We start from the raw sequence: 17645 nt of genomic DNA on the forward strand, positions 1-17645 counted from the left end.
GTTGCAAGAGCTACTTAGTTAACTGGAGGGACATTGTGATAGACTCAGAGGAGTTCATGTTGGAGTAAGTATTCAAGGGCGGAGGGACTACTCCATGGGTGATTATGAATAACGACAATGGCGCAGGTTCCTTGATTAACTCTAAGAGTGGGCGAGGGAGATTGTCACCAAGAGGATGTAACTATAAAGATAGAGAGACAAGTGTAGACATAGGATTCGGAAGAAGCTTAGAGTAAGCTTAGGATTTGAGATCAGGAAGATTTGCCTACAGTTCGTCGATGAGGGCATCAACATGTTAAAGTGGGGGAGATTGTAACGTGCTACCCACGATGGCACGATACAAGCTAGGTGATGCCCATAAGGTAGCCAAGTGGTGGTCAAGTAGTGACGCATGTTGGTGTGCATGCTGGTGGCATGATAATGCTTAGTTTGTATAGTAGTGGCATTTTTATAAATATGTTCAATATTGTTCAAATTGGGACGAGACTTGGTATTTGCCATTTATTTAGGTTTATGAATATAATAGTGCAATTGGATTCAAGAAAATTTATGATTTGGTATATGGTGATGACCATATGTCTATAGACCAAAATTATATATGTTCCTAGTAGAATGTTAAAAGTTTAGAATGCTCCTTAAGGGGGAGTAGCTGGTGTCAACTCTCCACCACCCATTGTCACCTTAGTTCTAAGTGAACTACTAGTAGTCAGTGGTAGGGCGGGCATATGAGGACCACAAGGGGACTCATATGTCTCCATAAGTTGGAATACTCATGGACACTATCTAGCCGACCTGATAGCGGATCTAAAAATGTTGCCAAAGTTTAGCATGTATGTTTCTATTGGTTTGCCGGTATGTCGCTTGCACGAGACATGGACTAAAACTTCTGAGAGACGTTATGGTGCGCCTGGCCACGAGTCTTAACAGGAGATGACACGGGTAGTTATTCGTGGGCTAGTTTACACGCTCATGGGGCAGATGCACCATGCTGAAAAAGAGACAGAGATTCAACGTATGCTACTAGTTTGGTGGCTTGTCTCGAGGGCCTGCCAACATGCGTGGAGGCATGGTGCCTTGAGGATTGGACCATGAACGTATGGAAGTTCTTGGGCGATGAGGAAGATTTTTCGAATAGTATCGAATGGGACATAATTAGAAGCATTGGCACGTTAGTTTAGTGTTGGCATCTTGCCAAAGATGCTACATTGGTCACGAGTGACTAGGTGAGCGATGGTGTTGGAATTGGCCTTATCATAGTGGGAACCTATAGATAGTGCAAGTATCTTGACTAGAAAGCCTCGATGCATGAATACTCATTAACGCTTGCTAGCATGACTTGGCAGGAGTTGAACCGTGTGAAAAATAAACTCATTGTCACTCGAATGGTTAGAAGGCTGACCTTAGCTTAAAAAAGTCAATGTGTCGCACAGTGATTCAACTACCTAAAAAGGTGAGCCCATGCACTAGGCACCACTAGCACTTTATAGTTTATACCAATGCTTGTAATATATATATTTTTCATTTAACCAAAATATATTTACATTGATTCTAAAACAATTCTACGATGTATATATTTTTACACATTTTAGATCACATTGTAGTATATTCTAGTTCAGTAAAATATTTTACATTATATTTTCTTTGCTAGTAAAATGTATTTACATACAAGTGAACCAAAATCTTACCTTTGCTTATTCCTCTACTTCCTAATTGTTTATTACAAAATCAATTTCATATTTTTTTAATAAACATAAAATATAATTCTCGTAAGCCTCATCTGCTTTAGGTATTTTGTTACATAAACCTCAAATCTCTAGTTCAAAAATAGAAAATACTAAAATGTGAAAATGACAGAGTAGTTCATGTCACTCTTGTTTTTTTGAGAATTGCAATGATTTACTGGAGTCACCTGACTGGTTTTTACCAGAGTCATCCCCAGACTGGTTCACGCTAGCTTTGGCCGCCGCAAGAAATGCAGGATCTGGTTCGTGTTTATCTGAAGGTTCCTTCATTGCCATGTATATATAGAATGCAATAACTATGTTGACTGATATTACAGCAACAAATCCACTCAGTAGTGTCAGAGAATGGGGAGATAAATCACTTGAACCTGTTCCAAACGAACATATATAGCTCAGATTCTAACATAGTAACATCTTGTATAAAAAAGAATTCGAATATTACATTTTCCAGTATCCTCATATATTGATGGTTATTCTAGAAGTTTTCTTTCTTGCAATAAATATAAATCAGCACAAGTTCAAATTATTACTAGTTCTGTATGTTGAAACAACTCCTCTGATAGCATGGTCACATAACTATGATATAAGCTCTTTGAACTAGCTTCAATATACACTCACTAATAAACCCTATTTTGTGTTATTTTGGTTTAGGAAAAAGATAATGGGGTATTTGTGTTGGAGAGTAGTGAAGTAGTGTATATCGTGGTAGTAGTAGCTAGTAAGATGCGCTAGTGATGATGAGTTGATGTTGTTGGTGTAATGGATGATAATAGTTCGGCTGAGAAGAGCTTTATGTATTAGATCAGTATAGTATAGTAGTAAGTAATAAGCTTTATTGATGGTTTGTAGTTTTTGGTGTTACACATTTTGAAACACATGATAGAATATTTATGCTAGCTAGCCTCCCAACACTCGCGGCTAAAATATTTGGTCTGGATCATTTATCCGTACAAATCTATAGTTTTCTGTGTACAACTAGAAGATTCAAGACTAAAGTATTCTAGAAGTTTTTATGATGTTCTAGAGCATAGTATTCTTTACATGTTTACAAACCTCTAGAGTAAAGTAGTTTCTTTAGAATTTGTTTAATACATCGTATTAGACTGCATTATATTATATTGTATTAAATTTTAACATATTGTATATTTATACACTCATAAAAATTAATACCTCTTATAATTTTACATAAAAATATAACATAAACTACAATTCTATATAATATTACACAATACACTACAGTTAATACGACGTACCAAACGAATCGTTAAGTTATTCCAAAAACATCTAAGAAGTAGTAAAGTATGCTAGAAATGTGTAGCATCTTCTAAAGCATCTTATCAAAAAATTAAAAATGTAATAATAATCTTATTCTTCCAAATCTTCAGTTCAACTAGATAAAATCAAAAGAGTGGAAGGCTAAAAATTAGATAGCTCGTTGTTCTATGGAAATTGCTACTAATTCATTTATCTTCAGAAACAGAAGAGAACTATCAACTCACTCATAGCTCACTGAAAGAGATATAAACTCCATAGGGATGTAATTAACACAGCTCATTTACTTGAGCAGAAGCAGATATCCTCAGAAAATATTATATAATTCAATTTTGATCTACAATATTAAAATTGAGCAAGGTGGTGTTGGTTTGAATGAATGTAAAAAATACCATTATCGCTATTTGGTAGTTTTAGATGCATGTATGGTGATAACAATCCCAATGCAATTACTACTGCTGCAACTAAGACTATCCAGTATCCACTTGCCTTTCTCTCTCCTCCATATCTCATTTTTACGTTCTCTCTCATCCCTTTCGGTAACATTGTTTACATTCACTATTCTTACCTACATATATCGTTATCTAGTTACCCAATTGTATAGTTTCCTAAGATAGATTCTTAATTGTGTATATATGCATCACTTTTCAATGAAGACTAAGAGAATATAAATCTTTTCTCCTCACGTAAAAATTATCTTAAAATATACAATTATAACCCCCACCCTTAAGGCCTTCACACCCACCTCCATCTTTAATTCCAAGGCAGGTATTTTGTCAAAATCCAAATAAAATTATCTCATTCATAGTTAATCTTAAGTTTTCAACCAGATAATTTAGTCAATCCTTTATTCAAGCTACACTCCTATTCCATCACCATCGTTATTCCTTGCCTTTTCATTCTATCAAGGGTCATCTACAAATCCCACCATAATCAGCTTCTAATTTCCAACTTATTATTATCATTATTATTTTAAGAAATAGTTAGCCCTTAGTCCCAAGTGGACTACAAACCCCAGACTCCTTACACACTCATCTAACTACTTTTTTTTTTATTTCGAAACTAGGATCCCGCCTAAGCCTACAATATTTGGAGACCAAGAAACTATAGCAATTTCTATGTAGGTACCAGGAAAGACTCCTCAAACCTTGTGGGAGCAAACCACATCAAACCACACTCATCTAACTACTTGAGCTAGATTCATGTGGCACACGTCATGAAATTGTCAAAAAATTAATTTCTATAAATAAAGACTAATGGGAAAAAAAAATCGCCAATGCTTGCCAACGCAAAACAGTCTGCTGACTGATATAATGAGAGGCAAAACAAAGCAATTTTTAAGATACACATGCAGTGAGCATTTACCCAGCAAGCCTTATAGCAGTAAATACACTATGTATTTCACTTGAATACCCATATTTATCCTCACATGGCTAGTTACTTATTTCTCAATCATGCTAGAATTTTCTAAAAGATTAGTGTTACTTTTTCAATCTTTTCTACTTGATACCCTTGTAAGGAAATCGTACTTGTAATTTCTACAGCTATTAGTTGACCTCTTTAGAAACTTCCCATGGATTTGATGAATCACAAAGATAAAAAGGTAGAGAAAGCTTAGATGTGAAATAAAATCCTCTCATTCCACAGTAGAAAGTTATTAACTTCAGAGAATATATACCCAACAAGCAATTCACAGAGAGTTTGACTGATGAAATCAACCCAACTGGTGGGGGTGCCCATGGGACTCCACCTATGATGGTTAGAGCCCATTTTGCTCCACATTCTTGTAATTCTTCTCTCAAAACAAATGCCCCTTGACTTATTCAAATAATCAGAACAAACGAACTCTCCATATCAATCTCTACATCGGCCACGCACTAACCCCAAAAACTATAAACATTTAGTAAGCAAGAATTTCCAGCTGTCATCAACTTGGCTACACCTGTGCTTTACTAGACACTAATACATTATGAACTGCAATTAGTATTTCAACTTTATAAACTTTCTTCAACTATTGAAATACTAATATCACATTAAAAAATTCTAATGCAGAACACGTGTTCTGTTTTCTTAAGCTAATAATAGACAGTTGATATCTCATCATCACAATTGATAAGTACACTTTATATAGGACATTAGGATGCTCGAATAAAAGAATAAAACATATAAACATTAACATCTGCATTCATCAGCACCTCAAGGCAAGAAAATGCTACTCTAATAATTTTGGTCATGTAAATTCATGTAGTAAATAGCCCAGACTACAAGTAAGGTTAACAATTTAAACAAGGATGAAGACAGAAATTTTGTTCAGAGGAGGGTAAAACGATAAACTTAACATTATTGAGTTTCTCTCGAAGACTTGTGGGGCTTATGCATTTGCTTTAGGAGTTATAAATATGGTTATGATAAAGTTTTTTAAAAGATTAAACTGAACACGGAATCCATCTCTGACCCTAGAATCCACTGTAACTAAACTAAACCCATCTCTGACCCTAGCTATTAATTGATTTGAGATTATAAAGTTAAAAATATGGTGTGGTTAAATGGGTAAGAAAGTTTATAAAGTTTCTATCAAAACAAGCATTGTAGTATGTAGACCGTAGTACGTGAAGAATTAAAAGGTTTGTTGAGTAAAGGAAAATTACATATGAAGCAACATTACTTGTAAGTTGTTCTAGGGTTCCAATGTATAAAATGAATACACAAAACAGAAAAACAAATTCACAAAAGAACTTACCAGGAAACAACTTATGGTTAAACCCGTACAAAATCGCAACGGGAACCATCCACATAAACATTGACGCAATGAAGAACTTCTGTATTACTCCTCCCATAATTCTCCGATCTCTATGAAAAGTGATATATCAGAACAATCACACAATAAATTGATAATAAAAGGGATTCGAGAAAAGATTGAGAAATTGAAGTGATGAGTAGAAGCTGTTTCAACTACAGATTAATGAATTGGAGAGTAGTGAGTAGAATTCTCTGATTCAGGAAAAGAATCACGTTGGCGGAGTAAAAGAGAGAAATGAATAAAACACTTATGTGGAAATCTCAATGAAGCATTTCCTCAAACACAATGTCAACAAAAAGCAATGAATATAATAGATTATTGGGTGAAGATTTCGTAGATTTACAGTCAGGGGTGGGGAGGAGATCTGGGCGGGTTGAGGACAACGAGCACCGAAGACAGAGGTTGGGTTTCTTCGTGAGAGAAAGAGTTTGATTTAGGTGGTGGAATGGGTGAAACAAAGTGCAAAGGGAGGATCTAGAATAGAAATGCATATTACGATTAAAGACCATTTAATTACCGATACACTTTTTTTTTATTTTTTTTAAATTTATGGTTTAAGTTTCTAAAGTATGTGTAATAAGAGTTTTTATATGATTTTTTTGTTGCGATTTCGGTTGCCGGGCGAGTTGTTATATAAATTTCTATGTAAAATTCTTTAAAATAATATAAAAAAAAAATATTTTAAAGTATAAAAATTTTTAAAAAAAAAAAAAAAAACCCTCAATTTAAAATTGTGCTAAATTTTATCTCAAAAAAATCGGTTAAATTATTGTCAAAACAAGCACAAAATTTTATCTACTGCAAATTATCTCATGGAAAGTTGGACTAGATTTGTGCTGAAATTACTTCTATCAAAGAGTGCCAACAACAAATTAAGGATGGTATTTCTAGCTTGAGGATTGAATTTTTGAGTGAATTTGCTAAATTAGCAGAAATTATCAATGGATTGAAGAAGAAGGAGAATGATGGAAGTTATAAGGACTCTGAATTTTTTTCATCCCCTATAAGAGAGGTAACTAGTTTCTTTGTTTAGTGTTTTTTGATTATAGGTTTGTTGTTTATGGTTTTATTATAGTTTTTTATTATAGCTTTTATTATATTATTTTACACAGTTGTTTGAAACAGGTTTCTGTTTTGGGTTTGGTTTACATTTTTTTTGTTTATTGGCACTGGTTTCTGGGTGGGGTTTAGGTCTCTGTTTTGTGTTTTTTTTTTTTTTTTGTAAGAAACCAGTTTCTTGATTTATGTTGTTCTTGGTTTTTTTTTATATTTTTTTCATCATCTTGTTTAATGTAGTTTCTGTATTGGATGTGTTGTTATGATTTTTGACTGTTAGTGAAAACAGGTTTCTGTAGGAACTGGTTTCTGGTCTTTGTTTATGTCTATGTTTCTGTGTTATTTTCGGTAGGAAACCAGTTTCTATATTTATGTTAAAAATCTTGTTTCAATTAATTTATGGTTCAGGCATACTATCAGGATATATCGGATGATGGTGGTGGGTTACAGTTGTCCGTTCATACTGTTCAAGCTGAGGTACAAGCTTTTTCACATTTATGTTTTACATTGTTTGGATGCTATTGTTTGTTCTAAATATTTTTTCTTCAATTCTGTAGGAGGAAAAGGACACTTTGAATTTTGAAAATATGTTTATCGATCCTGATTTTCTTAAGGGTGTGGTTGATAGCACTGTTAAGAGTGCTTTGAAGACAGATGATGTTTCGTTTCATGATGATAGTGATAAGTTGAGTTTGGTTTTGTACGATGAATCGTATTTGTCTCCGGAGATTCAAAAGAGGCAGCCTAAACCAAGCTCTGTTGTTCTGTCGCCATATGTTGTGGATTTTGGGTCTTCGTCATCTTCAAAGGAAGACTTAATGAGGATTGTGCAAGATGATAAATTTATTGTGCATGGAATCAATCCTTTTAAAGATGAAATTGGTTTTAATACTGGTGCTGAGCAGTGCATTAAGTTTTCCAAGTTTATTGATGAGAACATAGTCATGAATAGGGGGTTAGTATTTTTTTTATTTATATTTATATTATTTACATTTGTTTTTATGTCTTTTTTTTTTATATGTGATTCACTTTTTTTTTTTTTTTGTGTTTGTTGTTTTTTGTGTTGTCAGTGTGAAGAAGTACTCCGATGCGAACAACATCTTATGTCCACCGATAGATTTTTCTTTCATTGAAATTTCCGAGAAGATGTGGTTCTACGAGCTTCATGCTTGTGGTGAATTTCTGCGTGACAGTGTAAGAAACTAGTTTCTTTTTATTATTTTCTATGTTTTTGCTGTTTGAGTCAATGTTTTTGGTATCGGTTCTTTCGAAAACCGGTTTCTAATACATGTGTTTATTGCTTTTCTGTAGCATTTAGATGTGGTATTCTATTACCTTAGGAAGAAGATTAAGCAAGATGATACTTTGAACCAGAGGATTACCACTACCGATTGTTTGTTTGATCAAGTCATGTGGAATTCCTACAATCAGTTCTTGAAATCGGGTTCTAATCCTTCTAAGATTGACTTTGATAATGTCATTCCTAGATACATTGTTGGTGAGTATTTGTTTTGCAATACTCCTTGGGTGCTTACTGACCATGTTCTTATATATGTCAATATTCAAAAGCAAAAATATTAGATATTGGTCCATTTTGGCATCAAGGAGAGGATGTTGAACGTATATAACTCCATGTCTAGTGCTCTCAACAAGAAACGCGCCTTGGATCATGTGAAAGCTTATTCTACTATGCTGCCATTTTACTTGGAGTATCTTGATGTTTATTCTTCTAGGCCGGATCTTAATTTGGATCAAGGTCCATATTCTGTTGGAAAAAGAGAACCTTTGAATTTCAAGTTCATAGATGGGCTTCCAAGTCAGGTCAATAGGTAATTCTTCTTATTTTCATCATATATTTTTTTTAATTGAAACTAGTTTTATGTTTTGTTCTGTTTATATTTTTTGTCAGGTTTTGTTTTGTTTGCACAGAAATCGATTTTTTTACTTGAATTAATTTTTTTTATTGCAGTGATTGTGAAGTGTTTGTCATCAAATTTGCTGAATTTTTCATTCGTGAAAAAATTGATGACATTCCAGCTAAGATGTCTGATTTGGTAGCGGTATATAGAGATGATCTTGCTGTGAGTTTGTTTATTCATGCTAGGAGGAAACAAATTAGTGGTTATATAACTGATGATGAAGTGTTGAAAAAGGAGAAGAAATCAAAGGATAATGCAAGTGTTAAGGCAAAGGTCAAAGGGAAGGATATTCCAAAGGGAAAGGGCAAAGCGAAATGATTTCAAACAATGTTCTATAGTTTTTAGTTTTCAGACAAACTGGTTTCATTTGGTTTTTTTTTTTTTTTTTTTGTATTTGGTATTTTAAGCAATGTTCTATAGTTTTTTACTGTTGTTTTTTTTAAAGACTTGTTACTTAGTTAAAGTGGTTGTATTTTTTTTTTGTTTGTAAAGACTGGATGTTTCAATGAATCAGCAACACTTTGTATTATAAGTTTTTAGTTGATGGCCAAATTTTTCTTTCTTTTTTTTTTGTAACTGGTTTCTTTTTTACTATTAATTTCGTTTTTTTTATTTGAATGTACTGTTAACTGATTTTTGTTTTTGTTTTGTTTTGTTTTTCTTTTTTGTAGGTGATACCAATGGCAGTATGTGTTTTTATTTATTTGGTAAGTGGCAATTATTTTTTTTTAGTATACTTTTGTCAAAAACTGGTTTCTTGTTTTTATAAAATTTATAATTTTTCATGTATCTTTTTGAAATAATCTAGGATATTAAGAAAAAATCTTTAAAACAATGATTATGTAAACAGATAAAATTTCAAAAGTGTAAAAACGTTGTTGAGTGTATCTTTCTGAAAAAAATTATATTCTGTTCAACTTTATTCAATGTTGAGAAACCAGTTTTTATAAAACTGGCAATCACTAAAATTATATTCTGTTCAACTTTATTCAATGATGAGAAACCATTTTTTATAAAACTGTCAATGAATATCTATTTCTCTTGTAGCTGATCAATCATTCTTCTTTGACTCGTTGCTTTTGTTATTCTGTTTTGGAGGTTTGTAAAGCTGTGGGTTATTGCACGTTCTTCGGTTGTGGCCAACTTGTCCGCACCTTGTGCATTTCAAGACAACTTTTGGTTCTCCTTTTGATCTTATTCTTTTCATTCTAGGTCTCCCAGCTGGTTTTCTTGATTTTGGTGGCCACACTATTCTTTCCATGCTCTCAGGTATAGTCCATTCTCTTTCATTTGGTAAAGGATGTACAGTTCTTTCATAGGTTGCCTTCATTGTTTCTGTTTTGTAGTAATCGGCAACATAGTCATAAGCTCTTAATCCTCTTTTTGCAAATACAGCTATTGCATGTGAGCATGGGATCTCATCTAGTTGGAACCTTCTGCAGCTGCATGTTCTTTCCAGTATGTTGATTGTGAAATCACCTTTTTCTTGCACCTTTACTTGGTATTGGATTGTTGTGATTGCGATGACCTATTTTTTTTTTTTTTTTGAAATATAAGATATGTGTTAGAAACTGGTTTTTCATGATGATCAAGAAACAGGTTTTTTAATAACTGTTGTCTTCTATGATTTAGTTATTGTACCTGGTATTTCATTGCTTTAAGCAGATTGTCTCTCAGTAGTTTTTCAGCATCTGATGCTACTTCAGTAAATATTCCATGTGCTTCATTGCCATTTTTTCACACCCATTTTTGTACAAGGCTTTTGAAGCACTCAATCATTGTTGTTATAGGTAATGATCTTGCAGCTAGGATCGCCGAATTTATTGATTCTGCTATGTTTGAAGTCATCATTGTGTACCTTCTTGTAGGGCAATGGCTCCTGGTCCAAACCTCATGTCCAATTTTCTCAAGGTATGGTCTTATTCGTTTGTCGATTCTATCTATCTCTGCCATGTATCTCTCGAATGAGGTGAGCTTGTACGTCTTTGCTGCCTTTACAAAGTTTATGGTCAGATCGTCTCCATGCACTCTAAAGTTTGTTTTGATGTTGTTTAGCAGGTGGAAGATGCATGCTCCGTGGAAGTGGTTTGGGTAGACATTGCTCACCGCCTTCTCTATACTCTTATGCCTGTCTGATATTATTGTCAAACCTGTTCACAGAAACCAATTTTTAGAAGATCAGTGGGTATGTTTTGGAAGCCTAATCATTTTTTTGTGGAAACCAGTTTCTAAATTTTGTTATCTTTTTGTCTGAGATCAGTAGCTATGAAGTTAAATTTTTAGCTGGAATTTACATTAAAGGGAACCAATTTTTTCGATAGCGTACCTTCTCTATCTCCGAATGTTTCCCTTAGTTTTGTGAAGAACCATTCCCAAGAGCAGTCATTTTCTGAGTCTCCTATGCCAAATGCTAGAATGAATATGTTGTTGTTTGCATCCATTGTAGAGGCTGTGAATAGGGTTCCTCTAAATGATGTTTTTAAAAATGTTCCGTCGGTTACAATGACTGGCCTGCAATGTTTCTAACCTTCTATGGAGTTTGCAAAAGCTAGATACAAATATTTGAAACGATCCTTCTTATCGGTTTTCAATTGTGCAATTGTTCCAGGAGTTACTACTTTTAGCATGTGCAGGTATTTTGGTAGTTGTTGATAAGATTCATCTTGCCTTCCTCTTGCCAACTCCAAAGCTTTCTCTCTTGCTCTCCATGCTTTTTGGTAGCTCATTGACACTCCAAAATCATCAATCATGTCTATCATAATGTCATTTGGTCTGCGATTTCTTTTGATTGACATAAATTTCTTTTTTATCATTTCTGCAATCATGTTGCAGTTTGCCTGCTTGTGGTCGCCCATTACAATATCCAGTGAGCAGTTGTGATCTTGAACATGTTTTCTTACTTTGAATGTTGAGGTACTCTTGAACTTTGAAGCTCTCAGAAACCAGTTACAGTTGTCATCCACACAAGTCACCACATACTCTCTTGGTTCAGATCTTTTGGTTTTAAACTGGAAATTGTTGATCATAGCAAAAAAAACCCACTGCAGTCTTCAATACTTTTCTGTCCTTGTAGATCTGTCCTTTTTCAATGTTGAAAATCTTATGATCTGTTATTATTTGTCTTTCTTCTTCTTGTCTTTTCCTTTTGTGTTCTTGTATTTTCTCAATGATACAATCAGCAACACTATCAGCTACTTGAAATATGTTTGGTAATGCAAGTACCTCGCTTATTTCTGAGGTTTCATCATCGTATTCCATATAGTCGTATGTTGGCTGGTTGGTTATTTGTAAAACCAGTTTCTGAACATCTGTATCTTGTCTTACAAATTCACTTTCTGGTTTTTGTTGAGCAATGATCTGGAGTCTTGTCTCGTCTACTGTTGTGATGCAGAGTGGAGACTCACTAACTGCATTTTGTGTCTTTCTCAGTTGTAAATAGAACATCAGTGAGTTGTCACTAATTATTTTCATTGGTGGTGAGTATGGGCATAACTGGTAATGCATTTCTATTGTTGTGTTGCATTTGATTTCAATCTTTACTAATTCCAACAAACTTTTTAGATCGCAGTTTGTTGGTATTAGTAGTCCAGTCATTATGTAATCTTCATGCTTTTTATCCTCTTTCCATTGCCCTCCATATTTGACCACACACATTATTGAGTCCATTCCTGTACAGTATTTGAAAACTGTTAGTTAAAAATTACAATGTATTAAGAAACCGGTTTCTTTTTTTTTTTGTTTTGTTTTTATTTGTTTTAAATTTATATGTTTTTTTTTTTCACTTTATATTTGAGAAACTGGTTTCCAACATTACTGTATATTTGTTTATTTTTAACAGGTAATATCATTTTGAAAACTGTTAGTTAAAATTTATAATGTATTTAGAAATCGGTTTTCATTTTTTTTGTTTTTATTTGTTTTAAAATTATATGTGTTTGTTTCACTATATATTTTGAAAACCGATTTCCAACATTACTTTAGAGTGCGTTTGGAAAGCCACAATGTAATTGAATTTGTGTGTAATTGGAGGTAATTACACAATTTGGCATGTTTGTCTGACCATGTAATTACACTGTAACTGTGTAATTGGAAGTAATTGAGGGGTTCTAATTACACTCTCCAATTCTCATGGCCTCCCATGAGAATTGGATGTAATTACACTGTGTAATTACTAAAAATTTTCCATATTAAACATTACCTACTAAAAAAATATTATTTTCCCATGTAATTACTAAATTATTTTACCAAACAAGATATTAGGAATTCATATGTAATTACCACCTCATATCCAAACACATCTTGCATTTTAAAATATAGTGTAATTACTAAACTGTGTAATTACCACCCTAGTAATTACCCTACCTAGTAATTACACAGTTACTACCAAACACACCCTTATATTTATTTATGTTTAACAGATAATATCATTTTAAAAACTGTTAGTTAAAATATATAATGTATTTAGAAACCGGTTTTATATTCATAAATTTTAGTAATCTTTTCATTTTTGATCGTGGACGTCTAAAACTAAATTTTTCATAATGTTTAATTTTCGTTTTCTTTTTTTTTTTTTTGTTTGTGAAACTTCATAGTCTAAATCTAGATTAAGTATGGACATTTCATTATGAAGCAATGCAAGATCATATAGTTTTGGTATGAAATTTACTTCAATCTAGTTTTTTTTTCTTTTAACTTTAAATTGAAAATGCACATATTCGGTGTATTTTTCTTTTTCAGTATATATATATATGCCTATAATATTCATAGCATAATTTATATAGTTGTACCTGTATTTTATTTTGATCGTTGTTGACAGGGACGATCGGAGTTGGCTTGATTTGTTGATTGAATTTTCTGTGTGCAGGTTGATCGGTGCTCTGAGCTTAAGAATTCGTTTTCTGCTTTAAGGTGAGAGCTTCATTGCTTGTCAGGTGCCGATGTTGCAGGTTGCTTCTGTGTGTATGGCCATGGCCATGGCTGTTTTTCAGATCAGTTTTGTTTGAATCAGAGGAATAATTTGCACAGGGAGAAGAGAGGAATTGAATCAGAGAAGATGGAGAAGTGAATCGTAGGCCAGTCGAATCGCAGTAGAGAGAGAGAGAATCGCAGGAGAGAGAGAGAGAGAGAGAGAGAGAGAGAGAGAGAGAGAGAGAGAGAGAGTGTGTGTACAGAGAGAGGATTTTGTTTATATATGGTTAAAAATAGTAAACTTTATTAATTTAAAATTAGTTTCTGTTTTTAACTTATTTTATGGTTTTTTTTTTTTGACATATTTGTAGTTTGCTTCCTTAATGCCATATTTTGTGGCATTTAGTTTTGTTACCATATATATCATAAGATGGTTTATTTTTCCCATATTTTTGAAAATATCCCTTATTTAATTAATAAATATATAGATAAACAAATGCTATTTATAGTTATATATCTATTTATACTAAATGCAATTGTATTTTTTAATTATATTATTTATTTATTTTTTTAATTTTATAATTATATTTTATTGAAAATATGAATCAACCACTACAAAATTTTTTACTTTTAGTCACAAAAAAAATTATGATTAAAAGTAAAAAAAATTGTGACTAATTATAAAATATCATTCTTATGTTGTGACTAAAAAGTCCGTAGGTAAAGGTATTAGTCACAAAAATTACAATTTGTTGTGACTAAAGACTAAATGTGTTTTTAGTCAAAATATTTGTTGTGACTAAAACTAAACTAGTGACAACTTGTAACTAAATGATATGTTTTAGTCACAAATAGCATTTTGTTGTGACTAAAGTCACATTTAGTCACAAAAAATTTATGTTGTGACTAAAAAATTGTCACTAAAAGTAACTATTTTTTATAGTGGCAACTAATACGTTCAAATATTTCACCTTAATATATTTTAATAGGATTTAATGGACTTATGGTGATGAAAGTAACATAAATGTAACTTTAGATATTTAATCTGCCAGAAAATATATATAGTATATAAATATATGAAATTTAAAACATCAGGTATTTATGTCGCAAATACTTTATGTTTGACAGGATTTAACAAAAAAAATAGTGACAGAAGTAATAGAAATATAACTTAAAATGCTTAATTTGCCGAAAAAAAACATGTGGTATTAAAGTATATAAAACCGAAAACTTATGATATTTATATTGTAAATATCCTTATTTTTTATAATTTTTCAAAGATAAATAACAATCAACCAATAATGAGTCAAGCCCAAAAAGTTAGGCAGAAATAAAGTGCACAATTCAAAGACCAAACAAAAGCACCCCACTCCGATACAAAGGTAAAATCCCACAATTATCTATAAACAATACCAATTTGAATGTAGATAAATGAATTATTCATGCTCATGTACATATATTGTAGTATACACGTTCAATTCATCATATCGTAGCATTAAAATACAAATGATAATTAGATCATATAATTCATTTTACTACCATTCTTCATTAAAACGACAATAATAAAAAGCAAAAAGGAAAGGAGACATTTTGGTGTACTGAAGAGAATTAAAGGCTTACTTTACTTCCAAGTGACAATTACTTTGATCTAATTAATGACCTCTATGATTCCGTTTTATATCATATAATAATAGTAATAATAATAATAAAACAATCTCACAAATTAAACTACTTTTTGATTAGTTAGTACTTTGGTAGAGAGCATTCCTTGGGAAGATCATTTTGGAACCGTTGATTATCTTGGCAATAATCATAAATCATGTGATACTTCCTAACCCATTTGAAAAGCTTTCTTTGTGTGGATGTTAGTGAGCTGAACTTGCCTTTGTGCCACCAATTAGTAGAACTTTCTGCTCTACAAAACCTTGCATTCCCATTCCATACACACGCATCTATCTTATGATTCCTAAACGAAGCCAAGAATGGACCTTTTGACCAATCAATTTTCTCCTTCCCACCTCGAGTGGCCCAGCTGTCACCATTCCATAGGCTGACTTTGATCCCCATTGGCTGCCACCTTGGAAACCCTACACCCTTCTCTGCATGGTTTCTGTACACTCTTATGGGGACCCAATCCACCATGAACCTATCAAAATTATCATATCATTCTAATCATATAGATGGGACGGTTATGTTTGAAATTAAAAACGAGAAAGAAACAAAGACTTACACAATTTGGTGAAGGTTCCATAAAATAGAATAGGTATGGAAATCTTTGGTGGGATCAAACCAGAGATTAATCCTTTCTTCGCGGTTGTCATAGCCATCTGCAAAAATATTTGTCTGAAGAATATATGGTTTACCATCCACATTTCCAAGGAACTCATAGTCTATCTCATCACGATTTGGTTGATCAGATGTCAACTGCATTGTGTTGCACATTTATTTATTACTGAATTTTACATCATGAAATTTATATAAGTCATAAGATATAGGATATATATGAATGAGTATTGATCAAATAATTATTAGAGTTATGCTTGGAAATAAATTATCATTCATATGTATCCCGACGTGTACACTTACAAATTTTTCAATTTGACCTTGCCCAAACGTAGTAATGTATGGAAATAATGCTATATATGTAAGATGAATAGACTATCCATCTCAATGCCAATTGGAACAATAATTTTGTTTTCTTATTAATGCCTTTTTGAAAAAATAATTTTTTTTATATATGTAGCTTTATTTTGTAAAATAGTTCTCTAGACAGAATATGAAAAAAAGAATTCTTGTGCAAAGTAAGTGGTAAAAAGTGAAGGAAATAAAAGGAGTGTAAATCTTACATAATAGGCCACAACTGTGCCAGCTGAATGGCCTGGTACGAGCTTTATTTGCATGTCAACTTGTCCAAACAAAAACATTTGATTTGAGGCAAAACCAGCTCCTATTTATTTATATGCACAAAAAAAAAATGAGAATGTTTTAAGACAGAAAATCAATTTCTTCAGGTTTTTTTTTTTTCATACCGGATTCTTGGTCAAGTTTCAAGCTTCTTTGGTGGCCATCAGCTGAGGTATTTACATGGTTAGGAGACCATGTTACGAAGAAATCCTTATTGAAATCTCCAGTAGAAACGACAGAAGCTTCTGCAATTAATATTTGAGTAAATCTCATGCAAAGAAGGCTGATAAAGATGGTAAAAATCTTGTAATATTGGTCATTATTATTATTCATGGTGTACAACTCTTACTTTGTCAATGGCATGAGATGTATAAATAGGTATTGTATGGCAAAGGATAATGAAAATGTGAGCAAAACATTCTCTCAACAAAGAGAAAATGTGATGTTGAAGTAAAGGTTTTGATTAAGGAGGAATATCTTTAGGTTGAAGTAAAATTAATTAGCATTTCCTACATAGTTTCTTTTAGATTATGTATGTTATACTATACTACTCACTAGTAATGATGGTAGTTTAGTTCAAATAATTGGTCTAAATATTTTAATCTTGTTTTTTTTTTTTAATGATATTCATTGATATAGAGATACATGTAAAATATACCAAGCTTTGAGAACACACATAGGCTTTTTGATTAAGAGTCTTTCTATCTGTCAGTAAGATGAAGAAAGTGAAGGACTTAGTAGGTTGCTTTCCTTTCCTATAATATATATTATCATATATATGTATACATGATCATATTTGATCATATTATGCTTTTCTTTTCAAAATAACTTAGCCGTTGATCAATAAGTTTGTTCACTCATATGCTCTTTGTTTATGGAGTCTGTTCAAGTTTATTCCTTCCCTCTTTTAAAAGGAAAATGATCACATTAATTATTTATTTTTCTTAGGTACACTAAGCTACGACTCACCACATAATGTTGTGTAAATCTTCCTGTTAGACAGAGTTATGTTTCATTCATTGTAATCATAAGGATATGCGCCTT

General features: G+C 32.4%; 3 protein-coding genes across 3 annotated transcripts; 1 reads left to right on the plus strand and 2 right to left on the minus strand.

Moving 5' to 3' along the window:
• Nucleotides 1-1583: 1583 nt before the first annotated feature.
• LOC115711543 (uncharacterized) lies at nucleotides 1584-6318 on the minus strand. The gene is made up of 3 exons (XM_030640127.2): nucleotides 6158-6318; nucleotides 5755-5864; nucleotides 1584-2110 (listed from the first exon to the last, which is right to left on the minus strand). Exons 2-3 carry the CDS (start codon nucleotides 5849-5851, stop codon nucleotides 1866-1868), a joined length of 342 nt encoding a protein of 113 aa, XP_030495987.2. The 5' UTR covers nucleotides 5852-5864; nucleotides 6158-6318; the 3' UTR covers nucleotides 1584-1865.
• LOC115710745 (uncharacterized) lies at nucleotides 6100-13985 on the plus strand. Its single transcript, XM_061105822.1, has 11 exons — nucleotides 6100-6240; nucleotides 6644-6826; nucleotides 7279-7347; nucleotides 7428-7825; nucleotides 7941-8064; nucleotides 8182-9496; nucleotides 10002-10058; nucleotides 10185-10700; nucleotides 10848-12220; nucleotides 13654-13697; nucleotides 13815-13985. The coding sequence occupies exons 1-6, from the start codon at nucleotides 6100-6102 to the stop codon at nucleotides 8449-8451; spliced, it is 1185 nt and encodes a 394-aa protein (XP_060961805.1). The 3' UTR covers nucleotides 8452-9496; nucleotides 10002-10058; nucleotides 10185-10700; nucleotides 10848-12220; nucleotides 13654-13697; nucleotides 13815-13985.
• A 1060-nt stretch (nucleotides 13986-15045) lies between these two features.
• LOC133031768 (probable xyloglucan endotransglucosylase/hydrolase protein 10) lies at nucleotides 15046-17095 on the minus strand. Its single transcript, XM_061105423.1, has 4 exons — nucleotides 16727-17095; nucleotides 16544-16644; nucleotides 15928-16121; nucleotides 15046-15843 (listed from the first exon to the last, which is right to left on the minus strand). Exons 1-4 carry the CDS (start codon nucleotides 16932-16934, stop codon nucleotides 15441-15443), a joined length of 906 nt encoding a protein of 301 aa, XP_060961406.1. The 5' UTR covers nucleotides 16935-17095; the 3' UTR covers nucleotides 15046-15440.
• Between the last annotated feature and the right edge of the window lie 550 nt (nucleotides 17096-17645).

Source organism: Cannabis sativa, chromosome X, assembly GCF_029168945.1.
Source record: "Cannabis sativa cultivar Pink pepper isolate KNU-18-1 chromosome X, ASM2916894v1, whole genome shotgun sequence".
NCBI lineage: Eukaryota > Viridiplantae > Streptophyta > Magnoliopsida > Rosales > Cannabaceae > Cannabis > Cannabis sativa.